The following is a 17,918-nucleotide window of genomic DNA, read 5'->3' on the forward strand; positions in this document are numbered from 1 at the left end:
TGACTGCTCGACCACCACCCTTAAGCCATGTGCAGGCACAGTGACACCCACCCAGCCCAGCCGACAGCCCTGGGGAGGCCTGGGTGCAGCCAGGGCCTGAGCTCCGAGGGCCCCGCTGCTCTCAGACCAGGCTCCTTCTTCTCATAAGTGGTGTGGCCCTGGACAAGCATATGCCCCTCAGGGTTTCCCCAGTCTCTCCATCTGCAGAGTGGCGGTCATTCTCCCATCTGCTTCCTAGGTCTGTCGGCCTACGAGCAGCTCCATGCCTTTCCACCTGGGGCCGATATCACGTGGAGCGTGTGCGCTGAGACTTCAGAAAGAAAGATTCCTTCCTGGGCTGACACAGCACAGAATGGGGCAGAACGAGGCCTGGATGTGCCGTGGTACCCAGGAAAAGGCACTCCCCCTCCTGACTGTTTTGAGACCCCGCATCCAAGTTGGAGGACCGAAAGGAAGACTCGAAGGTCTCCCTCTCTTATAGAAGAGAGTGGCCAACTTTCTGGTCCTCTGTTTCCATTGAGATTCTGTTCAAGTGTCCCAGCTCGGCTTCTGCGGGTGGCTGAGCTTCTAATGGCTCCCTGCGTTCTTGTCTTTTCCTCTCCAAACCTTCCGTCCTTTTCCCCCTTCTGGGGTGGATGGGCGCTGTCATTGCTTCTACCTTCGAGACAGATTGATGAAAAGTCTGGACCATCGACTCCTTTCCTCTCTTTGGTTCCGTGTCTCTCTCTGGCTGTGTCCCTCTCTTTTCCTTTCTCAATTCAGTCTGTGTCTTCCTCTTTCTCTCTCGTGTGTGGACGGATGGATGCTAGGAATGCACATGTATATGATTAGATGAGGGTTATGTTTTAGGGATAGGTTAGAGGGAGAGAAAGGCTTTAGGTCGGAGTTGGTCATGGGGGAAGGGTCAAGGGTGGTGGTGGTGTTTCTTGGACTCTGAGTGCTGTGCATTCTTCGTCTCTTTCCATATGAACCCCTTCTCAGATACACCACTTGCAAGGAGTCTCTCGTGTTCCGTTTCCTCTCTTTTGCATTTGTGAATGCTTAGCTTCTCTGTTGTGAAGAGGTTCCATTGGATGGAAACCCATTGGTGTACTTCGTGTACCTCTTTCCCTTACTTGAAGAGACCCATTTCTACCTCCGCCCAGCAAATGGCAAGGAGACTCTGATGTTAAGGAGCCTTTGACCTACGCTTCTTTCTAGCTATCTCATGACATCAGCCTTTAGGGTGAGGTTTTCCCCGATATTGAGGTGGTCTGAGATCAAAACCAATAGCGTTCTTCAGATGTAGCTGTCTGGTTTTCCCATGGACATGTATTGAAGAGGCTTTCTTGTTCCCATTTGGATATTCTCCCCTTCTGTGTCAGAGATGAGTTGAGCATGGATGCTGGGGTCTGTGTCTGGACCCTCAACTTTATTCCATCGATCTGGATCTGTGTGTGTTGTTGTATTCCCAATAGCATACTGTCCGGCTCCTGCTGCTGCTGCTGCGGCTAAGTCACTTCAGTCGTGTCTGACTCTGCGCGACCCCATGGCCTGCAGCCTACCAGGCTCCTCCGTCCAGGGCATTTTCCAGGCAAGAGTACTGGAGTGGGTCGCCATTGCCTTCTCCGATACTCTCCTGAGGATCCTAGTTTGGTCGTCTAATTTCCTTTCACACAACCTTGGATGTCCGTATCGGGGCTTTTTCGTCGGATTGTATTGACAATTTAGGCTCTTTTCTGTTTCCGTACCCCTTTTGCAATTCTTGGTTGGGTGCGAAAATGCATTGGCATTTTGGGAGGAATAGCATCGAAGCTGTGGATTGCCTTGTGGGGCTGGGATATCATTTTCCAAATAGGAATTCTTTCAAGCCCTGAGCACAGCTTCTCTTTCCAGGGATTGGTGTGGGCTTGATCTTCCTTCTTCCATCTCTCGCCGTTTTGTGAGAACAGGTCCTTCCTTCCCTTCTGGGTTAGATGGACCCGTGGGGATCACTTCAGTGAATGGCATTGTCAGTGGGGGCGATAATTCCCTTCTCATTGGAAGACTTTGCTGTGAGTATTAGAAATGCAAGTGATTTCTCTTCCCCTTCCTCCCTGTCCATCTCTCAGAGCCACCGGGAAACAGAGGCCTCACCCAGGGTCACACAGGCCTGAGGAGGTACAACTAGACTGTTGATTCTTCAGGCCCTCAGTGCTGGACATCATCCGGGATACTCTGTGTGTGTCTTCCTCAGTCTGGTGTCCCTTCAGACCTTTCCCTAGTTTTCACAGGCTTGTTGTGTTGGTGTTCTTTGTCTGTTTGGAGACACATCCTTGATAAGCTTTGTGTTTCCACTCATTCGTCTCGCGATGTATGACCTGTCTTTTGCTTTTGTACTGAGGTCTTTCCCACAGTAGATATCTTTGATTTTGCAAAGTCCACTGTATTCTCCTGGTTTTTTTTGTGGACTGCCTTTTAGTTTTGTGTGTGAAGACTCAAAGCACGTGTCCGGTTTCTGCTCATTGTTCCTCTAGATTTGTGACAAGTTTTCATGGAATGTTTGTCTAGGGATAACTGGAAGTGAACTCGGTGTAAGGTGTCAAGTCTCCATCTCCATTCATGTCATCCCCTGCAGTTTCCAATACCCTGTTCCTGAGTGGTTTTGGAGACCTTGTGGGAAGTTTGCTTGCATTGGAGTTTGCGTTTCCACCTTGATTAACTTCACACTGTTCTGCCCTCAGGGACACTGTCAAGGGGGAGTGAGGAGCAGCCTGCACTTCCAGCTGTGAACACACGGTGGGGCGAGTGGTGCTCTCCCCTCTGGGAGCCCCAGGCCACAGGCATCCCAGTGAGGAGCCAGCTCTGTGCTCAGCTGAAAGGAGTTAGTCTCTCAGGAGCCTCTGAGCCCTTCCGTTTGGATCACCCAGGGTGGGCATTTACTGTGACAGAACAAATTGCCCTGAGTTCCATGGACGGAAGAGCCTGGCTGTGTAGAGATCGTGAGTTGCCGTGAATCAGACACAACTGAGGACACAAAAATTCAATAGATTAAAACACTTTTTGGCGGCGGGGGGGGAGTGAAAGGGGGTGATGTGGGTTTTTTTGTCTTATAAAATAGCCAAGGGGAATCTAGTTTAAACCTAAATTCACATATATGGGATAGGTATAGCTCTCCGTCACCCTATTAAAAAAACTACTAAACTTTTCTGAAAGTTTATTTTGTAGCTTCCTTGAGCACTTCATTGTGAAGCATTTTTTTTTTTTTTCTGAGACTTTGGCCTCATTAAAAAGTACGGTTTGCCTTTACTGGATAATTTTGTTCATTGGTTTCTTAGGGAATCTTGGTAATATTTGAGTTTCCTGGGGAGTATGGTCACATGACCTGGCCCTGGCCAATCGGTGGCTTCCACCTCCTTGGCCACTGTGATTGGCTCCGGACTGGGGCAGTGCCCAATCGGGGCTGAGGGCCGGGCCTCACGTTAGAAGCCAGGGGAAGAGGAGCTCTCATCCTGCTCGGGTAGGGGAAGGGGTGGGGCCGGGGGAGGTCAGGCTCCAGCAGTGGGAGGGGCGTGAGGTCCGCCTGCGGCAGTTGGTGACCTTCCTGCTCCCCTCAGGGCAGAGCCGCCGGCGTGAGAATGAGGGCGCTGCTGAGCCCAGGGGCTGGGATGGCCTGTTGCTGCTGTGGTCCCAGAGCTCCACCCGAGACCTGAGGGAAGCCGTCTGCCCGTGAGTCCTCTCCCGCTTGTCTGTCAGCTTGTTTGAAACATGCTGGGTTTTCTGCCCAGCTGGCTAAGGGGAGTCCCTGGAAATGCAAGGGTGTGGGTTTTGGCAGACTTCAGGGAAGACATGCCAGATGAGCCTGGGAGACTCCAGCTTAATCTGGATTCAGGAGATATCTCTTCGGGCCAGCTAGTAATTGTAGGATAAGCCTAATGAGTCTTCACAGGATGAAGAGAGTAACGTGCCAAGGTAGCAATCGATGTCCTCATTCGAGAGGATGAAGCTGGTGCTCAGAGAAGGGGGGAACTTGGCCAGAGCAAGGAGGTGTGCACCCAGACAGAACCCCCAGATCCGGCCATTGGAGCTCAGGGAGGCCACTGGTGTGGCTTGTCCCTGTGGCAGGGGACGAGGCATGCAGCCCACCCTGATTCCTGCGGGGGCCTGACTTGGGAAGTGCCATCTGGTAGCTTTGAGACTCACCAAACCAAATTGCACTGGAGAGAGGAAGGACACCTTCCTTCATCCACCCCCCACCCCCGCCGGATTCCCACATACCCTGACCCCTTTCTCTGGATTTCGGAGCCATTTCCAGAGTCCCGCTCATATGACCTCATTCGAAGTGCACTGTGGACGAGCTGCCATCTGCAGCTGCTACCACAGAAGCCAAGGGCTTTAGCTCCCGAGTACCTCCCTTCCTTTGGAACTTGGGGGCCCTCTGCTCCCCACTTGCACACCACAGACCTTTGCTGAGGATTGTGGGGACCCTCACTCAGTTTGCAGCACGTTGTAGCCATCCCTGTCCTCTCAATACCTCCCTTGAAACTCAGCTTGTGAGCTCCTTTGGAGCAGCGTGGCCCACCTGCAACGCTGCAACGGAAGAGACACAGCTGACAGTGAAACAGCAGCTTAGATCTGACGGCCGGAAAGCTCTGTCAAAAGGGACCTCCCTCTTCACACCGTAGAGGCTCTAGGAGCCGCCAGGGTTTCGGAACCAGTGCTGGGGCCAAAAGGACTCCACAGCTGTTTTCCTTCCTGGGGAGGGTTCTGGCTCGAGTGGGAATGGCTCAAGTCTCCTAAGGTTCTGAAAGCCCACTGTGTGCAGATTCACGGTACACAGAGAGCAGAAGGTGGAGTCCTGTCCTGGAGGTGGTCACAGCTCACGGATGAGCCAGGCAGGCAGGCAGGCAGGGCATGAGAACACCTGAGCTGCCTTGATGAGTCAATGGTGTGGGGGCAGAGGAAGAGAAGCCGGTCTGCTCCCTCGTGTGGTGCCCAGGGCAGGTTGTCCCCAGAGGAATCCCTTACGACAGTGAGGACTATCACGGCTGTTTCCCAAGGGGTTCTGTCAGTGCGTGTCTTCCCCGGAGCGGTCAGGCCGTCTCTAAAATACACTGGCCATGGGCATTGCCTCTCCTTGGAACTTCCCATCTGTTTCTCTTTTTTATGGAACAGTGAATTTCTAGAGGGGTTCTGGGCCACAAGGATGTTGGGTCATTTTCTAGCCTTCTGTCATGAAGAACGCTTTCCTGGGCGTTGGGGTGGTTTGTTGTAACAGCTCCCTTTCTTGGCTTCTTTTGGGAGCTGGTGCAACAAGAGGAGCTCAGCCTCTGCCTTCTGGCTGAGATGGCACCCTTCAAACAGCAATGCCTGCCTGGAGATAATGATGGCATTTGCCAAAAGGGCTTCGTTTGGCACGTGGTATCTTGAAAGGACGTACAACGTCCTTTCAGATATCAAAGGCTAGTTCAAAGGACATAAACATGAGAACTCTCCAGTGGAGTCTTACAGTAGGTGGAGCGTCCGAAAAAAACTGCTTCAGTCATTTCACTGAGAGTCATTGATTGGGGACACCAAGAATATAGGAAGGAATGCAGAAAGAAGAGATGAAATTGTGTTCAGGATCGGGCGGAGGGATGAACAGGGCGTGCTTGCCTTGAATCCAGGCTTTGTTGGGGGGTGGGGCATAAAGATGGAACGGGTCTGAAACTACAAAGTGGTGATGGTAACACAGTATCACCAGAGTTACACAACAGTGTTCCCAAATTGCAACAATGATGAAAAAGTTTACTAATCCCAACTTAACCAACAAAAATACAGGAAACCATGCAAAAAAGAAAACATCACCAGAAAGGTGGAAACAAACCAAACGCAAAGCAGTTCGGGGGAAAGGAACTCCATGTCCCCTGGGGGCAGACCGAGTTGACGGCGTCCACGGTGAGCAGACAGGGATGGAGGCTGCAGAGCCGACCGCTCCCCTGGACGTGGTGTTTCCGGCAAGGGCTCTGGGTCTCTGTCCAGAGCGGGGGCTCGTTCTCCCTGCAGGGGTGGGTGAGTCATCGTGGGCGTCTGGGTGTTGCGCGGGAGCCAGGGCAGGCTCTCCCTGCCGAGGCGGTGACTCCTCCTCTGCCTCGGGTTCTCCTGCCAAAGGCCGAGCAGGTAGAGGTGCACGTGGAGGTGGAGGTTCTGGCTGAGGGGGTGGGACATCAGTGCCTGGGGCTGGGGGTCCTGCAGGCACGGAGATCCGATCTGCCCGGTGTGCTGGCCAGTACCCAGCTGGCCTGGTGTCTCTGCGAGGGCAAGTCTCGGTTCTCCATCTGCCCTCGGTGGATCCCTGGGTCCTGCACCTGGAGCCACCACCTCTGTAGGGACAGGTCTGGGAAGTGGAGCCTGGTTCCAGTTGGAGGCCAGTGCTAGAGCTGTGGGAGAAGCATCGTTTGCCCGCAGGCCAGCCTTGGCATGTGCGTATCCCGGGACAGAAAGCTTCCAAGAGATTCCCAAAGAATACCCAGGGTCGGATGTCTTTTGGGACTGAAGTGTGCAAGATGGGGGGCGGGGGGTGTGAGGCCAGCGCTTGCTGCAGGCCCAGCAGCAGCTTTCGGGGACTCGTCCCTGTGTAGCTCAGCACCCCCTCCGCACACACTCCCGTACACCAGCCCCAGCGTCCTCACCTCTGTGCTCTGGCGTGCTGGGCTCCAGGTCCTCCTGCTGCCTCAGAGGCCAGGGTTCTCGGGACTCTGGGTCGGAGCCGGGTGTGCTGAGCTCCGTGGCAGCCTCAGACTGGGCCGCCGGGTGTATCCTGGGCGGTGTCTCGGCAGCAGGCCTTCCCCGCCTCCGCTTCGCCCCCGGTGGGGCTGATGCCTCCGTGGGCACGCTCACCTGGAGCCTGCACTGGGCCTCACGGGCGGGGGGGTGGTGCTCCGACCCCTCCCTCCGGGAGCTGGATGGGGTGTCCCCGTCCTCGGCCTCATCACGTGGGAAGCTCTGCAACGACAGTGACCGTCAGCCAGCCATGCTGGGAGTTTTCCGAGCTGGGCCTGGCCAGTGGAGCCGCTGCTTCGGCCTGCTCGAACTTCTCTGCCCAGAAGGGTCAGAGACGTGTGTCTGCTCAGATCCCCACCCGGGAGGAAAGAGACCCACCTGAGGGTGTGAGGTCAGCCTGGGCGGCCGGCCCTGCCCGCACTCTCCCCATCCCGCCCAGCATGCTCTCCCCTGGGGTGTGGACACAACTTGTCCGCAGGCTTCTGACCCCACATCCGCCTGGGCTTCCTTGAGGGAGACACACCCCGAGAAACCCGCATCCACACACACAGGCAAAGGACCCGGTGTTTCCGGGTGGCATGGGAGAGGTGGCCTGGCCCGGCCTGGGGCTCCCCGTGTTACCTTTCTGTTTCTCCGGGCAAAGGGCCAGAGGCGTCTCGGGGGTGCCCTGAGCCAACGTCGACAGGGTGCCCACGCACACTGCCTGTGAGCTCTCCTGAGGCCCCGGCCTCTGGGCAGGGGCAAACAGCAGAACATCTCGGCAGCAAGTGATCTGGCTGGGGGCTCCTCTCCGCTCTCGAGGCCTGGATACCCGGGTTGCGGGTTCTGTTGGGTTCTGTTGCCGGCAGGTGACATCATTTCCTGGGGTTCGTGCTGAGGTCCCTTCCCCAAAACTTCCCAAGGGAATCTCTGGGTTTCTGACTGCTCGACCACCACCCTTAAGCCATGTGCAGGCACAGTGACACCCACCCAGCCCAGCCGACAGCCCTGGGGAGGCCTGGGTGCAGCCAGGGCCTGAGCTCCGAGGGCCCCGCTGCTCTCAGACCAGGCTCCTTCTTCTCATAAGTGGTGTGGCCCTGGACAAGCATATGCCCCTCAGGGTTTCCCCAGTCTCTCCATCTGCAGAGTGGCGGTCATTCTCCCATCTGCTTCCTAGGTCTGTCGGCCTACGAGCAGCTCCATGCCTTTCCACCTGGGGCCGATATCACGTGGAGCGTGTGCGCTGAGACTTCAGAAAGAAAGATTCCTTCCTGGGCTGACACAGCACAGAATGGGGCAGAACGAGGCCTGGATGTGCCGTGGTACCCAGGAAAAGGCACTCCCCCTCCTGACTGTTTTGAGACCCCGCATCCAAGTTGGAGGACCGAAAGGAAGACTCGAAGGTCTCCCTCTCTTATAGAAGAGAGTGGCCAACTTTCTGGTCCTCTGTTTCCATTGAGATTCTGTTCAAGTGTCCCAGCTCGGCTTCTGCGGGTGGCTGAGCTTCTAATGGCTCCCTGCGTTCTTGTCTTTTCCTCTCCAAACCTTCCGTCCTTTTCCCCCTTCTGGGGTGGATGGGCGCTGTCATTGCTTCTACCTTCGAGACAGATTGATGAAAAGTCTGGACCATCGACTCCTTTCCTCTCTTTGGTTCCGTGTCTCTCTCTGGCTGTGTCCCTCTCTTTTCCTTTCTCAATTCAGTCTGTGTCTTCCTCTTTCTCTCTCGTGTGTGGACGGATGGATGCTAGGAATGCACATGTATATGATTAGATGAGGGTTATGTTTTAGGGATAGGTTAGAGGGAGAGAAAGGCTTTAGGTCGGAGTTGGTCATGGGGGAAGGGTCAAGGGTGGTGGTGGTGTTTCTTGGACTCTGAGTGCTGTGCATTCTTCGTCTCTTTCCATATGAACCCCTTCTCAGATACACCACTTGCAAGGAGTCTCTCGTGTTCCGTTTCCTCTCTTTTGCATTTGTGAATGCTTAGCTTCTCTGTTGTGAAGAGGTTCCATTGGATGGAAACCCATTGGTGTACTTCGTGTACCTCTTTCCCTTACTTGAAGAGACCCATTTCTACCTCCGCCCAGCAAATGGCAAGGAGACTCTGATGTTAAGGAGCCTTTGACCTACGCTTCTTTCTAGCTATCTCATGACATCAGCCTTTAGGGTGAGGTTTTCCCCGATATTGAGGTGGTCTGAGATCAAAACCAATAGCGTTCTTCAGATGTAGCTGTCTGGTTTTCCCATGGACATGTATTGAAGAGGCTTTCTTGTTCCCATTTGGATATTCTCCCCTTCTGTGTCAGAGATGAGTTGAGCATGGATGCTGGGGTCTGTGTCTGGACCCTCAACTTTATTCCATCGATCTGGATCTGTGTGTGTTGTTGTATTCCCAATAGCATACTGTCCGGCTCCTGCTGCTGCTGCTGCGGCTAAGTCACTTCAGTCGTGTCTGACTCTGCGCGACCCCATGGCCTGCAGCCTACCAGGCTCCTCCGTCCAGGGCATTTTCCAGGCAAGAGTACTGGAGTGGGTCGCCATTGCCTTCTCCGATACTCTCCTGAGGATCCTAGTTTGGTCGTCTAATTTCCTTTCACACAACCTTGGATGTCCGTATCGGGGCTTTTTCGTCGGATTGTATTGACAATTTAGGCTCTTTTCTGTTTCCGTACCCCTTTTGCAATTCTTGGTTGGGTGCGAAAATGCATTGGCATTTTGGGAGGAATAGCATCGAAGCTGTGGATTGCCTTGTGGGGCTGGGATATCATTTTCCAAATAGGAATTCTTTCAAGCCCTGAGCACAGCTTCTCTTTCCAGGGATTGGTGTGTGCTTGATCTTCCTTCTTCCATCTCTCGCCGTTTTGTGAGAACAGGTCCTTCCTTCCCTTCTGGGTTAGATGGACCCGTGGGGATCACTTCAGTGAATGGCATTGTCAGTGGGGGCGATAATTCCCTTCTCATTGGAAGACTTTGCTGTGAGTATTAGAAATGCAAGTGATTTCTCTTCCCCTTCCTCCCTGTCCATCTCTCAGAGCCACCGGGAAACAGAGGCCTCACCCAGGGTCACACAGGCCTGAGGAGGTACAACTAGACTGTTGATTCTTCAGGCCCTCAGTGCTGGACATCATCCGGGATACTCTGTGTGTGTCTTCCTCAGTCTGGTGTCCCTTCAGACCTTTCCCTAGTTTTCACAGGCTTGTTGTGTTGGTGTTCTTTGTCTGTTTGGAGACACATCCTTGATAAGCTTTGTGTTTCCACTCATTCGTCTCGCGATGTATGACCTGTCTTTTGCTTTTGTACTGAGGTCTTTCCCACAGTAGATATCTTTGATTTTGCAAAGTCCACTGTATTCTCCTGGTTTTTTTTGTGGACTGCCTTTTAGTTTTGTGTGTGAAGACTCAAAGCACGTGTCCGGTTTCTGCTCATTGTTCCTCTAGATTTGTGACAAGTTTTCATGGAATGTTTGTCTAGGGATAACTGGAAGTGAACTCGGTGTAAGGTGTCAAGTCTCCATCTCCATTCATGTCATCCCCTGCAGTTTCCAATACCCTGTTCCTGAGTGGTTTTGGAGACCTTGTGGGAAGTTTGCTTGCATTGGAGTTTGCGTTTCCACCTTGATTAACTTCACACTCTTCTGCCCTCAGGGACACTGTCAAGGGGGAGTGAGGAGCAGCCTGCACTTCCAGCTGTGAACACACGGTGGGGCGAGTGGTGCTCTCCCCTCTGGGAGCCCCAGGCCACAGGCATCCCAGTGAGGAGCCAGCTCTGTGCTCAGCTGAAAGGAGTTAGTCTCTCAGGAGCCTCTGAGCCCTTCCGTTTGGATCACCCAGGGTGGGCATTTACTGTGACAGAACAAATTGCCCTGAGTTCCATGGACGGAAGAGCCTGGCTGTGTAGAGATCGTGAGTTGCCGTGAATCAGACACAACTGAGGACACAAAAATTCAATAGATTAAAACACTTTTTGGCGGCGGGGGGGGAGTGAAAGGGGGTGATGTGGGTTTTTTTGTCTTATAAAATAGCCAAGGGGAATCTAGTTTAAACCTAAATTCACATATATGGGATAGGTATAGCTCTCCGTCACCCTATTAAAAAAACTACTAAACTTTTCTGAAAGTTTATTTTGTAGCTTCCTTGAGCACTTCATTGTGAAGCATTTTTTTTTTTTTTCTGAGACTTTGGCCTCATTAAAAAGTACGGTTTGCCTTTACTGGATAATTTTGTTCATTGGTTTCTTAGGGAATCTTGGTAATATTTGAGTTTCCTGGGGAGTATGGTCACATGACCTGGCCCTGGCCAATCGGTGGCTTCCACCTCCTTGGCCACTGTGATTGGCTCCGGACTGGGGCAGTGCCCAATCGGGGCTGAGGGCCGGGCCTCACGTTAGAAGCCAGGGGAAGAGGAGCTCTCGTCCTGCTCGGGTAGGGGAAGGGGTGGGGCCGGGGGAGGTCAGGCTCCAGCAGTGGGAGGGGCGTGAGGTCCGCCTGCGGCAGTTGGTGACCTTCCTGCTCCCCTCAGGGCAGAGCCGCCGGCGTGAGAATGAGGGCGCTGCTGAGCCCAGGGGCTGGGATGGCCTGTTGCTGCTGTGGTCCCAGAGCTCCACCCGAGACCTGAGGGAAGCCGTCTGCCCGTGAGTCCTCTCCCGCTTGTCTGTCAGCTTGTTTGAAACATGCTGGGTTTTCTGCCCAGCTGGCTAAGGGGAGTCCCTGGAAATGCAAGGGTGTGGGTTTTGGCAGACTTCAGGGAAGACATGCCAGATGAGCCTGGGAGACTCCAGCTTAATCTGGATTCAGGAGATATCTCTTCGGGCCAGCTAGTAATTGTAGGATAAGCCTAATGAGTCTTCACAGGATGAAGAGAGTAACGTGCCAAGGTAGCAATCGATGTCCTCATTCGAGAGGATGAAGCTGGTGCTCAGAGAAGGGGGGAACTTGGCCAGAGCAAGGAGGTGTGCACCCAGACAGAACCCCCAGATCCGGCCATTGGAGCTCAGGGAGGCCACTGGTGTGGCTTGTCCCTGTGGCAGGGGACGAGGCATGCAGCCCACCCTGATTCCTGCGGGGGCCTGACTTGGGAAGTGCCATCTGGTAGCTTTGAGACTCACCAAACCAAATTGCACTGGAGAGAGGAAGGACACCTTCCTTCATCCACCCCCCACCCCCGCCGGATTCCCACATACCCTGACCCCTTTCTCTGGATTTCGGAGCCATTTCCAGAGTCCCGCTCATATGACCTCATTCGAAGTGCACTGTGGACGAGCTGCCATCTGCAGCTGCTACCACAGAAGCCAAGGGCTTTAGCTCCCGAGTACCTCCCTTCCTTTGGAACTTGGGGGCCCTCTGCTCCCCACTTGCACACCACAGACCTTTGCTGAGGATTGTGGGGACCCTCACTCAGTTTGCAGCACGTTGTAGCCATCCCTGTCCTCTCAATACCTCCCTTGAAACTCAGCTTGTGAGCTCCTTTGGAGCAGCGTGGCCCACCTGCAACGCTGCAACGGAAGAGACACAGCTGACAGTGAAACAGCAGCTTAGATCTGACGGCCGGAAAGCTCTGTCAAAAGGGACCTCCCTCTTCACACCGTAGAGGCTCTAGGAGCCGCCAGGGTTTCGGAACCAGTGCTGGGGCCAAAAGGACTCCACAGCTGTTTTCCTTCCTGGGGAGGGTTCTGGCTCGAGTGGGAATGGCTCAAGTCTCCTAAGGTTCTGAAAGCCCACTGTGTGCAGATTCACGGTACACAGAGAGCAGAAGGTGGAGTCCTGTCCTGGAGGTGGTCACAGCTCACGGATGAGCCAGGCAGGCAGGCAGGCAGGGCATGAGAACACCTGAGCTGCCTTGATGAGTCAATGGTGTGGGGGCAGAGGAAGAGAAGCCGGTCTGCTCCCTCGTGTGGTGCCCAGGGCAGGTTGTCCCCAGAGGAATCCCTTACGACAGTGAGGACTATCACGGCTGTTTCCCAAGGGGTTCTGTCAGTGCGTGTCTTCCCCGGAGCGGTCAGGCCGTCTCTAAAATACACTGGCCATGGGCATTGCCTCTCCTTGGAACTTCCCATCTGTTTCTCTTTTTTATGGAACAGTGAATTTCTAGAGGGGTTCTGGGCCACAAGGATGTTGGGTCATTTTCTAGCCTTCTGTCATGAAGAACGCTTTCCTGGGCGTTGGGGTGGTTTGTTGTAACAGCTCCCTTTCTTGGCTTCTTTTGGGAGCTGGTGCAACAAGAGGAGCTCAGCCTCTGCCTTCTGGCTGAGATGGCACCCTTCAAACAGCAATGCCTGCCTGGAGATAATGATGGCATTTGCCAAAAGGGCTTCGTTTGGCACGTGGTATCTTGAAAGGACGTACAACGTCCTTTCAGATATCAAAGGCTAGTTCAAAGGACATAAACATGAGAACTCTCCAGTGGAGTCTTACAGTAGGTGGAGCGTCCGAAAAAAACTGCTTCAGTCATTTCACTGAGAGTCATTGATTGGGGACACCAAGAATATAGGAAGGAATGCAGAAAGAAGAGATGAAATTGTGTTCAGGATCGGGCGGAGGGATGAACAGGGCGTGCTTGCCTTGAATCCAGGCTTTGTTGGGGGGTGGGGCATAAAGATGGAACGGGTCTGAAACTACAAAGTGGTGATGGTAACACAGTATCACCAGAGTTACACAACAGTGTTCCCAAATTGCAACAATGATGAAAAAGTTTACTAATCCCAACTTAACCAACAAAAATACAGGAAACCATGCAAAAAAGAAAACATCACCAGAAAGGTGGAAACAAACCAAACGCAAAGCAGTTCGGGGGAAAGGAACTCCATGTCCCCTGGGGGCAGACCGAGTTGACGGCGTCCACGGTGAGCAGACAGGGATGGAGGCTGCAGAGCCGACCGCTCCCCTGGACGTGGTGTTTCCGGCAAGGGCTCTGGGTCTCTGTCCAGAGCGGGGGCTCGTTCTCCCTGCAGGGGTGGGTGAGTCATCGTGGGCGTCTGGGTGTTGCGCGGGAGCCAGGGCAGGCTCTCCCTGCCGAGGCGGTGACTCCTCCTCTGCCTCGGGTTCTCCTGCCAAAGGCCGAGCAGGTAGAGGTGCACGTGGAGGTGGAGGTTCTGGCTGAGGGGGTGGGACATCAGTGCCTGGGGCTGGGGGTCCTGCAGGCACGGAGATCCGATCTGCCCGGTGTGCTGGCCAGTACCCAGCTGGCCTGGTGTCTCTGCGAGGGCAAGTCTCGGTTCTCCATCTGCCCTCGGTGGATCCCTGGGTCCTGCACCTGGAGCCACCACCTCTGTAGGGACAGGTCTGGGAAGTGGAGCCTGGTTCCAGTTGGAGGCCAGTGCTAGAGCTGTGGGAGAAGCATCGTTTGCCCGCAGGCCAGCCTTGGCATGTGCGTATCCCGGGACAGAAAGCTTCCAAGAGATTCCCAAAGAATACCCAGGGTCGGATGTCTTTTGGGACTGAAGTGTGCAAGATGGGGGGCGGGGGGTGTGAGGCCAGCGCTTGCTGCAGGCCCAGCAGCAGCTTTCGGGGACTCGTCCCTGTGTAGCTCAGCACCCCCTCCGCACACACTCCCGTACACCAGCCCCAGCGTCCTCACCTCTGTGCTCTGGCGTGCTGGGCTCCAGGTCCTCCTGCTGCCTCAGAGGCCGGGGTTCTCGGGACTCTGGGTCGGAGCCGGGTGTGCTGAGCTCCGTGGCAGCCTCAGACTGGGCCGCCGGGTGTATCCTGGGCGGTGTCTCGGCAGCAGGCCTTCCCCGCCTCCGCTTCGCCCCCGGTGGGGCTGATGCCTCCGTGGGCACGCTCACCTGGAGCCTGCACTGGGCCTCACGGGCGGGGGGGTGGTGCTCCGACCCCTCCCTCCGGGAGCTGGATGGGGTGTCCCCGTCCTCGGCCTCATCACGTGGGAAGCTCTGCAACGACAGTGACCGTCAGCCAGCCATGCTGGGAGTTTTCCGAGCTGGGCCTGGCCAGTGGAGCCGCTGCTTCGGCCTGCTCGAACTTCTCTGCCCAGAAGGGTCAGAGACGTGTGTCTGCTCAGATCCCCACCCGGGAGGAAAGAGACCCACCTGAGGGTGTGAGGTCAGCCTGGGCGGCCGGCCCTGCCCGCACTCTCCCCATCCCGCCCAGCATGCTCTCCCCTGGGGTGTGGACACAACTTGTCCGCAGGCTTCTGACCCCACATCCGCCTGGGCTTCCTTGAGGGAGACACACCCCGAGAAACCCGCATCCACACACACAGGCAAAGGACCCGGTGTTTCCGGGTGGCATGGGAGAGGTGGCCTGGCCCGGCCTGGGGCTCCCCGTGTTACCTTTCTGTTTCTCCGGGCAAAGGGCCAGAGGCGTCTCGGGGGTGCCCTGAGCCAACGTCGACAGGGTGCCCACGCACACTGCCTGTGAGCTCTCCTGAGGCCCCGGCCTCTGGGCAGGGGCAAACAGCAGAACATCTCGGCAGCAAGTGATCTGGCTGGGGGCTCCTCTCCGCTCTCGAGGCCTGGATACCCGGGTTGCGGGTTCTGTTGGGTTCTGTTGCCGGCAGGTGACATCATTTCCTGGGGTTCGTGCTGAGGTCCCTTCCCCAAAACTTCCCAAGGGAATCTCTGGGTTTCTGACTGCTCGACCACCACCCTTAAGCCATGTGCAGGCACAGTGACACCCACCCAGCCCAGCCGACAGCCCTGGGGAGGCCTGGGTGCAGCCAGGGCCTGAGCTCCGAGGGCCCCGCTGCTCTCAGACCAGGCTCCTTCTTCTCATAAGTGGTGTGGCCCTGGACAAGCATATGCCCCTCAGGGTTTCCCCAGTCTCTCCATCTGCAGAGTGGCGGTCATTCTCCCATCTGCTTCCTAGGTCTGTCGGCCTACGAGCAGCTCCATGCCTTTCCACCTGGGGCCGATATCACGTGGAGCGTGTGCGCTGAGACTTCAGAAAGAAAGATTCCTTCCTGGGCTGACACAGCACAGAATGGGGCAGAACGAGGCCTGGATGTGCCGTGGTACCCAGGAAAAGGCACTCCCCCTCCTGACTGTTTTGAGACCCCGCATCCAAGTTGGAGGACCGAAAGGAAGACTCGAAGGTCTCCCTCTCTTATAGAAGAGAGTGGCCAACTTTCTGGTCCTCTGTTTCCATTGAGATTCTGTTCAAGTGTCCCAGCTCGGCTTCTGCGGGTGGCTGAGCTTCTAATGGCTCCCTGCGTTCTTGTCTTTTCCTCTCCAAACCTTCCGTCCTTTTCCCCCTTCTGGGGTGGATGGGCGCTGTCATTGCTTCTACCTTCGAGACAGATTGATGAAAAGTCTGGACCATCGACTCCTTTCCTCTCTTTGGTTCCGTGTCTCTCTCTGGCTGTGTCCCTCTCTTTTCCTTTCTCAATTCAGTCTGTGTCTTCCTCTTTCTCTCTCGTGTGTGGACGGATGGATGCTAGGAATGCACATGTATATGATTAGATGAGGGTTATGTTTTAGGGATAGGTTAGAGGGAGAGAAAGGCTTTAGGTCGGAGTTGGTCATGGGGGAAGGGTCAAGGGTGGTGGTGGTGTTTCTTGGACTCTGAGTGCTGTGCATTCTTCGTCTCTTTCCATATGAACCCCTTCTCAGATACACCACTTGCAAGGAGTCTCTCGTGTTCCGTTTCCTCTCTTTTGCATTTGTGAATGCTTAGCTTCTCTGTTGTGAAGAGGTTCCATTGGATGGAAACCCATTGGTGTACTTCGTGTACCTCTTTCCCTTACTTGAAGAGACCCATTTCTACCTCCGCCCAGCAAATGGCAAGGAGACTCTGATGTTAAGGAGCCTTTGACCTACGCTTCTTTCTAGCTATCTCATGACATCAGCCTTTAGGGTGAGGTTTTCCCCGATATTGAGGTGGTCTGAGATCAAAACCAATAGCGTTCTTCAGATGTAGCTGTCTGGTTTTCCCATGGACATGTATTGAAGAGGCTTTCTTGTTCCCATTTGGATATTCTCCCCTTCTGTGTCAGAGATGAGTTGAGCATGGATGCTGGGGTCTGTGTCTGGACCCTCAACTTTATTCCATCGATCTGGATCTGTGTGTGTTGTTGTATTCCCAATAGCATACTGTCCGGCTCCTGCTGCTGCTGCTGCGGCTAAGTCACTTCAGTCGTGTCTGACTCTGCGCGACCCCATGGCCTGCAGCCTACCAGGCTCCTCCGTCCAGGGCATTTTCCAGGCAAGAGTACTGGAGTGGGTCGCCATTGCCTTCTCCGATACTCTCCTGAGGATCCTAGTTTGGTCGTCTAATTTCCTTTCACACAACCTTGGATGTCCGTATCGGGGCTTTTTCGTCGGATTGTATTGACAATTTAGGCTCTTTTCTGTTTCCGTACCCCTTTTGCAATTCTTGGTTGGGTGCGAAAATGCATTGGCATTTTGGGAGGAATAGCATCGAAGCTGTGGATTGCCTTGTGGGGCTGGGATATCATTTTCCAAATAGGAATTCTTTCAAGCCCTGAGCACAGCTTCTCTTTCCAGGGATTGGTGTGGGCTTGATCTTCCTTCTTCCATCTCTCGCCGTTTTGTGAGAACAGTTCCTTCCTTCCCTTCTGGGTTAGATGGACCCGTGGGGATCACTTCAGTGAATGGCATTGTCAGTGGGGGCGATAATTCCCTTCTCATTGGAAGACTTTGCTGTGAGTATTAGAAATGCAAGTGATTTCTCTTCCCCTTCCTCCCTGTCCATCTCTCAGAGCCACCGGGAAACAGAGGCCTCACCCAGGGTCACACAGGCCTGAGGAGGTACAACTAGACTGTTGATTCTTCAGGCCCTCAGTGCTGGACATCATCCGGGATACTCTGTGTGTGTCTTCCTCAGTCTGGTGTCCCTTCAGACCTTTCCCTAGTTTTCACAGGCTTGTTGTGTTGGTGTTCTTTGTCTGTTTGGAGACACATCCTTGATAAGCTTTGTGTTTCCACTCATTCGTCTCGCGATGTATGACCTGTCTTTTGCTTTTGTACTGAGGTCTTTCCCACAGTAGATATCTTTGATTTTGCAAAGTCCACTGTATTCTCCTGGTTTTTTTTGTGGACTGCCTTTTAGTTTTGTGTGTGAAGACTCAAAGCACGTGTCCGGTTTCTGCTCATTGTTCCTCTAGATTTGTGACAAGTTTTCATGGAATGTTTGTCTAGGGATAACTGGAAGTGAACTCGGTGTAAGGTGTCAAGTCTCCATCTCCATTCATGTCATCCCCTGCAGTTTCCAATACCCTGTTCCTGAGTGGTTTTGGAGACCTTGTGGGAAG

The 17,918-nt window shown here is 54.3% G+C and overlaps 3 protein-coding genes across 3 annotated transcripts in view; 1 reads left to right on the forward strand and 2 right to left on the reverse strand.

Annotated features, from left to right (window-relative positions):
* Nucleotides 1-17,918, forward strand: part of LOC145517098 (uncharacterized) — a 437,457-nt gene that overhangs the window by 385,830 nt on the left and 33,709 nt on the right. The window contains exons 109-114 of the mRNA XM_081519356.1: nucleotides 239-464; nucleotides 2,703-2,960; nucleotides 3,576-3,687; nucleotides 10,341-10,598; nucleotides 11,214-11,325; nucleotides 15,515-15,740. The gene's annotated coding sequence lies outside the window, so the exon portion shown is untranslated. The remainder of the gene's footprint in view (nucleotides 1-238; nucleotides 465-2,702; nucleotides 2,961-3,575; nucleotides 3,688-10,340; nucleotides 10,599-11,213; nucleotides 11,326-15,514; nucleotides 15,741-17,918) is intronic.
* Nucleotides 4,589-7,534, reverse strand: LOC145517323 (uncharacterized). Its single transcript, XM_081519602.1, has 3 exons — nucleotides 7,342-7,534; nucleotides 6,630-6,942; nucleotides 4,589-6,377 (listed from the first exon to the last, which is right to left on the reverse strand). The coding sequence occupies exons 1-3, from the start codon at nucleotides 7,474-7,476 to the stop codon at nucleotides 5,749-5,751; spliced, it is 1,077 nt and encodes a 358-aa protein (XP_081375728.1). The 5' UTR covers nucleotides 7,477-7,534; the 3' UTR covers nucleotides 4,589-5,748.
* Nucleotides 12,227-15,172, reverse strand: LOC145517283 (uncharacterized). The gene is made up of 3 exons (XM_081519559.1): nucleotides 14,980-15,172; nucleotides 14,268-14,580; nucleotides 12,227-14,015 (listed from the first exon to the last, which is right to left on the reverse strand). The coding sequence occupies exons 1-3, from the start codon at nucleotides 15,112-15,114 to the stop codon at nucleotides 13,387-13,389; spliced, it is 1,077 nt and encodes a 358-aa protein (XP_081375685.1). The 5' UTR covers nucleotides 15,115-15,172; the 3' UTR covers nucleotides 12,227-13,386.

This window comes from Giraffa tippelskirchi, chromosome 8 (genome assembly GCF_054371585.1).
Source record: "Giraffa tippelskirchi isolate mGirTip1 chromosome 8, T2T-mGirTip1v1.2.pri, whole genome shotgun sequence".
In the NCBI taxonomy this organism is placed as follows: Eukaryota; Metazoa; Chordata; class Mammalia; order Artiodactyla; family Giraffidae; genus Giraffa; species Giraffa tippelskirchi.

What these genes read in the sequence shown, in the direction of transcription:
- LOC145517323 (XM_081519602.1), bottom strand. Translation starts at nt 7,476, where the DNA reads ATGTTCTGCTGTTTGCCCCTGCCCAGAGGCCGGGGCCTCAGGAGAGCT. An exon ending in TTGCCCGGAGAAACAGAAAG is followed by an intron (nt 6,943 to 7,341) that starts GTAACACGGGGA and finishes CTGTCGTTGCAG; the next exon opens with AGCTTCCCACGTGATGAGGC. An exon ending in CAGCACGCCAGAGCACAGAG is followed by an intron (nt 6,378 to 6,629) that starts GTGAGGACGCTG and finishes CTTCTCCCACAG; the next exon opens with CTCTAGCACTGGCCTCCAAC.
- LOC145517283 (XM_081519559.1), bottom strand. Translation starts at nt 15,114, where the DNA reads ATGTTCTGCTGTTTGCCCCTGCCCAGAGGCCGGGGCCTCAGGAGAGCT. An exon ending in TTGCCCGGAGAAACAGAAAG is followed by an intron (nt 14,581 to 14,979) that starts GTAACACGGGGA and finishes CTGTCGTTGCAG; the next exon opens with AGCTTCCCACGTGATGAGGC. An exon ending in CAGCACGCCAGAGCACAGAG is followed by an intron (nt 14,016 to 14,267) that starts GTGAGGACGCTG and finishes CTTCTCCCACAG; the next exon opens with CTCTAGCACTGGCCTCCAAC.